The 7,846-nt window shown below is 53.9% G+C and overlaps 1 protein-coding gene across 1 annotated transcript; it reads right to left on the reverse strand.

The window, feature by feature from the left end:
* Positions 1-1,755: 1,755 nt before the first annotated feature.
* Positions 1,756-7,595, reverse strand: TRIB1 (tribbles pseudokinase 1). Its single transcript, XM_007943400.1, has 3 exons — positions 7,236-7,595; positions 4,748-5,040; positions 1,756-2,221 (listed from the first exon to the last, which is right to left on the reverse strand). Exons 1-3 carry the CDS (start codon positions 7,593-7,595, stop codon positions 1,756-1,758), a joined length of 1,119 nt encoding a protein of 372 aa, XP_007941591.1.
* Positions 7,596-7,846: the final 251 nt, after the last annotated feature.

A 7,846-nucleotide genomic window follows, 5' to 3' on the forward strand; every position in this document is an offset into this window, starting at 1 on the left:
ACGAGAGCGTTAGTGCAGCAGAGGCCTTGTCCTCCCTGTCCTCAAGTCCACGGTCCGGTCAAGGTCCTATTGCCAAGAAGCATTCACATTTCACGTGGTTTTAGACACGCAGGTTATCCAGACAGACACAACAACAAAACAAGCCTCAGAGCTAACACAACAGAAACTCGGACATAGGTATAAAAGGTGAAATGTATGTACACAGTACACAGTACATGAGGTATACATGGCATTCTCACAATGCATGTTAGTAGTTTGCCTAGGCGTAGCCCTTGAAGATGACTGCCTGTTTTTGTGCCATTTCTTAAAATACAGTATGTTTCGTTTACCCGTTTAACCACCCCATCTCAGCACTGCCCAACACATCGACTGGTATCTCATCAGTCCTTGTTTACAAAGGTGAGCTGCAGTTTCTCCACGAAGTGCTACCTTTTGTAGGTAGTGAGTTCCCATCTCTGGATGCATTCAAACAAAAGATGGCGTCCCACCTGTGAAAGCTGAAGCAGGAAGAAGGGGTTCGGCAGAGGAAGAGGTGGGACTGGACACTTCTCAAGTCCCTTCCAGCTTCAAACGTTTGGGGTTTACTGTTTCACCCCAGATGTGAATCACACAGCTATATTCGTAAGCCATAACCCCCTGACATTCACAACGCACCATGCAAAACCCCAGGCACACACACAATGCCAGAGGCAGATCACATCTGGGAAGGGTTCAAGTGTAACTCTGGAAGGGGGTCTGAGACTCTTCCAAGACTTTTCAGAATTCACTTTCTCTGCAGCACAAAGGTGTTTTACGTTGGCTCTTGGGAGAGGGGTTGGGGAGTCTTCTCTTTTTTCTTCTCCGAGGCAAAACGCCCACCCTGAGTCTTGCAGGGGGTGGAAGGGGTGGGGGGATAAGTGCTAACATATTTGAGGGCAAACCAAAGAGGTAACTTGCCAAACACTCAAATTATTCAAAAGCCTGAGGTCTCTGTCTGAGCTCAGAATTGTGACATCGACAGGCATTTGGATCTTTTGTGACACTTTCCCATAGATAGCTGGTAAGTGCTTTCATAGCTAAAGGGGGAGGGGGACTTCAAGGTCAGGGGAAGGGAGGCTTCAAGGTCAGAAAGAAGGCATTAGTGCATATGAGGTCCTGGAGGGAGATGGAGGCCAGAGTCTTGAGTTTATGGTCCAGGAAGACTCTTGTGCTCCTGAGACAGGCTGCCCCAAAAACGGAGCAGAGTCCTTGGTAAGTGTGAGTGTGAAGAGAGAAAGACTGTTCAAACAAACAAAAACCCTTCCAATCAGGGAAGCTGGGGTAGCAAAACTCTAGCTACCAAAGAGGTGTTCAAAGGCGGCAGGTTAACTGACCCAACAGTTGGTCCATCACCCTGTAAAATATGCTTACTGCCCCAAATGCCACTGTGCAGTTCACCTCCTCACCCTTTTGAACGTTCAAGTTGGCTACAATGACCTCACGTTGTAGGATGTCCATACTCTACCACCTACAAAAGACACGGAACCCAAATTTGACCAAAGGGTCTCTGTGAGGGTTTGCTAAGAAAGGAAACAACTTTTCAGGACAGCCAAAGAGTGTCTCTGCTCAAATCGATGAAGTCACTCGTCACAACAAACAAGGCGAGGCACCACGTTGAGCTCAGCGGCACCATCCCTGACGCAGTCCTGATCGGATGGCACCACGTCGGGAGGTCGGTCCACCTTTAGAAATGGAAATGCCATGTGTGAGAATCATGAGGTTTCTGAGGTTTGGGGATTAGCAGAAGAAGGAACTAATGTCACTGTCCTCCTGGCATTCCGGGACAATCTGGTCTGAAGTTCCTATTTCCGAGTCGACATAGCCAGGTTCCAAGACAGACTCAAACCAGGGATGGAGCAGGATCTCAGGGGCAGCAAGTCTCTCCGAAGGCTCTCGTCTCAGAAGGCTGCGGATGAGGCACCTGGCTTTGGGGGAAATGTGGTCGGGAATGCAGAACTGCCCGCGTCGGATTTTGGAGAACAGGGCACTGGGGTCTGAGTCATGGAAGGGGTATCGTCCGACCAGAAGGGTGTAGAGCATCACCCCGAGGCTCCAAACGTCCGCCGCCTTTCCCGAGTAGGTCCCGGTCGTGTTCAGGATCTCAGGGCTCACGTAGGCGGGGCAGCCATGTTTGTCTGACAGAGCATCGTCCTCCCCCTTGATGATGTGGGTGTCTTCTAGGCTTTCCAATCTGAGCTGGGTTCTGAGAGAGACAGAGAGCGAGTGATTGAGCAAGCAAACCAGCACTTCCAGACCAGCTGCTATGAAAAACAAGGCTTCCCGATCACGGCACCCACAGGCACTAATAGCTAGGGCCCAGGAAGTGCCATTACTCCTTCATCAGTAAGCTGTGCCCCACAACTACCCAGGACTTGCGGTTTCACAAAACAAGGCACACTGCAATAGCATTTGAAAATACCAGGGGCAAGCCTGGGGTAGAGGGGATGGTATAGAGCCTCAAATACCATTCATGATGCTGGAGTTTCTAAGAGATAGGGGTGACACAGGGAGCTCTGGTAGCGCAGTGCTAACCAGAAGGCTGGTGGTTCAAACCCACCAGCCACTCCTCGGAAGGAAGGTTGGGCAATCCTACTTCCGTAGTGACACTGACTTAGAAACCCAAGGAGGGGTCGCTATGAGTCGAGTCTGACTCGACAGCACATAACAACAACAGGAGTGACAAAATTCGCCATGCTCCCATGGCAGAACCAGGGAATGCTGACATTGTCTGCAAAAGCTATCGGGGAAGAGGAGTGTATCTTATGCCTGTAGATCCTATAGCCACACCGTGCATCCCACACAGAGCCCAAAGTCACCGTCACTGCCACAGGCTGTCAGAACTGCTGCTCTCATCCACATATACACACAGAGGGAACTTTGTCCACCGGGGCCCTGATGGCTAACTAGGATCATTATGATGGGAAAGTTGCAAGGAATGTTCATTGCATTTATTGGAGTGCTTAACTGCAAAAAATGCTCGGTCTGATGGAGAAGCAGGGCGCCCCAAACTCCAGCTCCTGTATGTGCACACCCACCCCAAGACACCATACCAACACATGAGCACGGTTCATCTGTCTGTACAGGGAGCAGCCAATGTCTGAAAAACTTTCCATCAAAGGCTCTTTTATAAAACTGCAGGTACTTCTTTATTCACATCAAGCCACCCAAGTCTCCCAGATCCCCCAAAAGCTAGGTGGGGAACTTCTAATCTCCAGTGGCAGCCTGCCCCTCCCTGCTTCTCCCAAACAGCCCAGTTTCTGTAAGGCCCTGTGAAGTTAAATGTAAACACGTGGTACTGGCTGATGGTCGATTCCTTTTCCTCTCAAGGTCTGGGTTTGGTTTTTTTTTCTCCTTCCTGCCGTCGTGTTCCCTGGAGTGTAGTCCACATGTGCTAACTTCAGTATGTCCTCGGCATGACCTCCCCGTCGTTATGTAAAATACCCATTAGTTCTGTAAACGGAAAATATGACTCAACCCACACCGTCTGCCCTGATTGGCTGCTGTAGTACTAAAACTCTGCACCTGTGCTTGTTACCCGACTAGCGTCAGCCTGCCATTGCTTAACCCTCGGCTTGCCAAACTCCATGCCCATGACATTGGCCTGTGCAATGCAGATTTCAAAAGCTAGCCAGCCGGTGTGTAAGGCATGTTTCAGAAAATGCATCACCATGTCAAAGAAGCATGTGCCAGGAATTGGAAACTTCTTCATTGCAAACAGCTGGCCTTTCTTTGCTAATAAGTATGTTCCAATCAATCTTGCAAGGTCAGATACAAAGTCAGGCTCTATAGCAACTTAACTCTATATCTTTTCCTATGACCTTGGGTTTAAAGGTTTAAAAAAAAAAAAAAGGCAAAAAAGCACAGGTAGGTTAAGCCCTGTGTGACTTGCCGGAACAAACAAACAACTCACAGCCGCCTCCACTGCTCCCCAGTGTTATCAGACAGTGTTATCACGTGTAATCTTTCCACCAGGATGTGGCCCATCTCTGAAAACCAGGTCAGGCCTATGTGCTGTGGCTTCCTGAATTCTCTTAAGAATCTGAAACCTCAACTCTGAGTCTCACTCACTGTGTCATCATTCTCTTCTCAAGCTCATCTCATCCTTTATGACATAAGCTGTGATCTGTATTTAGCGATCAACCCCAGCCAATTTCCATTTATTATTCAATGTGGCTATTTTCTGAAGATGGAGTCAAATAAGATGTCTAAAAAGCCACCAGGGGGTGTGAAGAAAGGCACAGGGACCAAGTCTGAGACAGAATAGGGATGCAGAGTGGGGAGGAGGGTGAGATTCTGCAAAGACAACAGGTTAATCTAACTCTGTGACGCCTTCTAGGTACCAAAAAAACAATCCAGCAAACAAAAACACAGCATAAGCAAAAGCTGAACGCTTCCTGTAGGAGTCAATATTAATGCGGGCTGGGTTGACGTTTGCACCCCAGAGAACCTGGCCTTTCTGGTAACCGTGTGGAAGGACCCTGATTCAGGGCACAGAAGGGGGAAGACAACCTGCCACCACGTGGCATCCTGCAGAAGCACCAAGGTGTCCTCAGGCCCACAGTCAAGAGAACACAGGATAAACCAACCTTGGCCACGATTCCTCCAGAGCAGGACTTCTAAACTCAGCCCTCGGCTTTGTTTTGAACCAACACATCGCCCCTAACTGGCTCAACCTGCACCTGCGTCACCGCTCCGTAAGGGCACAGGAGGCACTGCAACCGCCGCTCACCTCTCCTCCGTGGAGAAGACGAATTTCCTAAGTTTCAGATCCCCCAACACAATGGCCGACTGGTGGCAGTGGGCAACGGCAGAGACAATCTGCTTGAAGAGCCGGGCAGCCTCCTCTTCCCGCAACCTCTTCCGGCTTCGCACATACGAGTGCATGTCCCCAAAGTCCTTCTCAAAGAAGACATAGGCTTTGGTGTCCCCAAGGATCACTTCCACGATGCCGGTGATGTGTCTGTGTGACGGCAGCTGGATGTAAGGCCGGATTCTGTCCTGGTAGTGTTTAATGGGAAACACCTGCAGAGAGAGGGAGGCTTGGTTAGGAGCTGGAAAAGCAGGCGTTGCCCCCCAAATCCAGGGCTGAGCTGAGGTTCCCAATCTTTGGGCTTCAGTTGACTACAGGAAGACCCCATTCATGTACCTTTCTCTTTGCCACCCCACCCTATGTGGCACCAGGAGCTGCTGTCAAGCTGATCCCAACTCCAGGCAACTCTATGTGTGTCAAAGTAGCACTGTGCGCCATAGTGTTTTCTGTGATTTTTCTAAGTGGATCACCAGGCCTTTCTTTCAAGGCGCTTGAACCTTCAACCTTTCAATTAGCAGCCAAGCACGTTAACTGCACCACACAGGGTCTCCCAGCTGCCCCTAACATCTTTAAAAGCCTGTTGACTAGCAAACGTCCGAGGGGTTCCCTCTTCATAGGGATGCTGAGAAAAAACTGTCATCTCCGTATGTTCCCTGCTTCTGTGGGACACCAGTTCCTGAGAGCAAGCCCCACAGACCCCCATCCTCTGTGTCCCTTCCTTGTTTGCAGGCGATGTTGGTGGCTGCTGGAAGGCACCCCCTGGGAGCCTCACAGCTCAAATCTGTCCCTGGAAATGCACTGTGCCTGCGGCAGACCCAGAGTGCACACCACAAAGGCCACTGAAATGGTGTTGACACTGCAGCCTCCACGGGGAAGCAGGGGCCGGAGAACACCAAGCTTTGTCATCAGTCAGGAGGAATGGATGACTTGGAGGAAGAGGGGAGCCTGTGACACGAAGGCCTTAAGCAAGCTGCCCGCAGTCTGACTCCGTGGAAGCCAAAGTTAGCTTCTCACAGCAGGGCTACACATCCTGTGAGTGGTGGGGATATCTTCTTTCTTTTTCTGTTTGTTTGTTTATTCCTCACCCCACCCCCACTCCACAGGAAATGGGTAATCTCTTCTAAGAAGCCCGCTGGGCTCTTTAAGGCCCTTTTGTTTAGTCCAGTTACTCATAATCTAGACTCAACTGGAAACGGTGACACACGGGCTGTCACCATCTGGATTCAGCTATTATCTGAACAGAGGAGCTGGAAGGAGTTTCACAATGGCTAGACCCACCCCACCTCGGAGGCCCGGCTCCGGCACCAGCCAGAAAATCCCTCCGACGCCCCCTCCCCTCGCCCCACCCCAGACCCAACACACCGACCCCTCCCAAAACACCTCTGAACCTCAGCTACTGAGAGAGAAAGATTTTTTTTCCCTTTAAACCAGCCTTGATCGGGCATTTGAAGTTTCATTCTGCTCAGACGTTAGGTGGCAGCAGCAAGCCCAGGGACTGGGGGAAGTCAGGTGAGTTAAAGAAAACCTAGAGCGACTTTTAACTAGGGGGTGACTCCCTCCTTGGGGTGAAATGATCGGCCCGAGGGCTGTCAGGAGTCCCTGTTGGGGAGGGGGGAGTGCCAGACTCGCCAAGAGCGGGCAGCGAGAAGGCCCTGTGTCCAAGGGCGGTGGTGAAAGAAGCGGGGACGCGGTTTCTACCTGAAAAACCTCCTGCTCCGGAATGGGGATCCCTTAGGTTCAAAAGTAAATCTCGGCCGGGAAATAAAGAAGTGAATGGAAGCGAGGGTTCCCTGCCCGTGTGGGCTTTCCAACTTTCCTACCCCGGGCAGCTCAGCCCCGCCTTGGCTCTAAGACCCACTCAGACTGCGCCCTTAGGAGGGCGGGGAGGGTTTGGCGATGTTCTCGCCCCGGCGCGGGTCAGGCCGGAATCTCCGACAGGAGCCCGACGCAGTCTTTCCACTCCTTTACCACCCTCGGCTGCGCCCGGGCGCCTGAAACCCCTGCCAGGGTGCCGCCAGCTATTCCGAGCCCACGGAGACACCCTCGGCAGGCCTTTTTCCAGGACGCGGGGCGGGACGGCAGGGCACTGAGGGAAGGGGAATGGTGCAGCCCTGGAATCCATTTCAATTCCGCAATTTATATGGAACGCCCTGCGCCCCGCTGGACGCCACGGAAAGGAATACAGAGAGGAAGCGGTTGAGGACTGCACTTCCTCTTCGCCGCCGAGCCCCCGCGATACCACGACCCCTCAATCTCCCCAAAGGTGACCCGGTCAAATGCCGCCTTCCAGGACTCGACCCACTTACTCGCCCAGTCCCAAGCGTCTGTGGTACTTGGGGCGCCCAGAGCCCCTCCACCCGCCTCAAGTCCCCAGACCTCCACCGGGTCCTGGTCCCCAGCCGCCTACCTTGCAGCGCAGTTCGCGGCCCGTGTGGATGCATAGCGCCCGGGACACATGCTCGCGCTCCGCCAGGGGCAGCAGCAGGTAGTCGGCGATGCGGCAGGGCCCCGGCGCGCTCCCAGAGCCGCCGCCGGCTCCCGGAGCGGCGGGCGGGGGCTGCGGGCTGCAGGGCGAGCCGGGGGGGCTGAGGTAGTCCGGGGGACTCGAGCACTCGGAGAGGCGCGGGCACTTGGCCGCCACGGCGGCCGCGTCGTCCGCATCCAGCAGGCGTTTGGCCGGGGCGCCCCGAGAGGCCGAGAGCAGCAGGGCCCGGCCGCGGGGCTGCGCGGCGCCGCTCGTGGCGGAGCGCACCGGGCCGGTCCGCATCCCGTCCCGGGCTGTGGCGGCGAGGGCTTCGTGCGTTCGGGAACCCGCGCGGGAAAGCGCTGCGGGCTCAGCGCCGGCGCTGCGACTTCTTCCAGCCCGCGCGCGAGAGTCTGCAGCCCAGGCTCGGCTCGACCCCCACGGGGGGCACAGCAGGAGTCGCCCTCGGGCGCTCGCGCTGCACACGGGGACCGCGCTGGCCGCGCGCCCCGGGGCCGGAGGCCAGTTCGGGTCCCCGGAGTCCCACGGGCACC

The sequence above is a fragment of the Orycteropus afer genome, unplaced genomic scaffold, assembly GCF_000298275.1.
Source record: "Orycteropus afer afer isolate SDZICR_OR568_19922 unplaced genomic scaffold, OryAfe1.0 scaffold00106, whole genome shotgun sequence".
NCBI lineage: Eukaryota > Metazoa > Chordata > Mammalia > Tubulidentata > Orycteropodidae > Orycteropus > Orycteropus afer.

Coding starts and splice junctions, on each gene's coding strand:
- TRIB1 (XM_007943400.1), bottom strand. CDS start 7,595: ATGCGGACCGGCCCGGTGCGCTCCGCCACGAGCGGCGCCGCGCAGCCC. Junction 5,041..7,235: donor GCCGCGAACTGCGCTGCAAG/GTAGGCGGCTGG, acceptor CTCTCTCTGCAG/GTGTTTCCCATTAAACACTA. Junction 2,222..4,747: donor GTCTTCTCCACGGAGGAGAG/GTGAGCGGCGGT, acceptor TGTCTCTCTCAG/AACCCAGCTCAGATTGGAAA.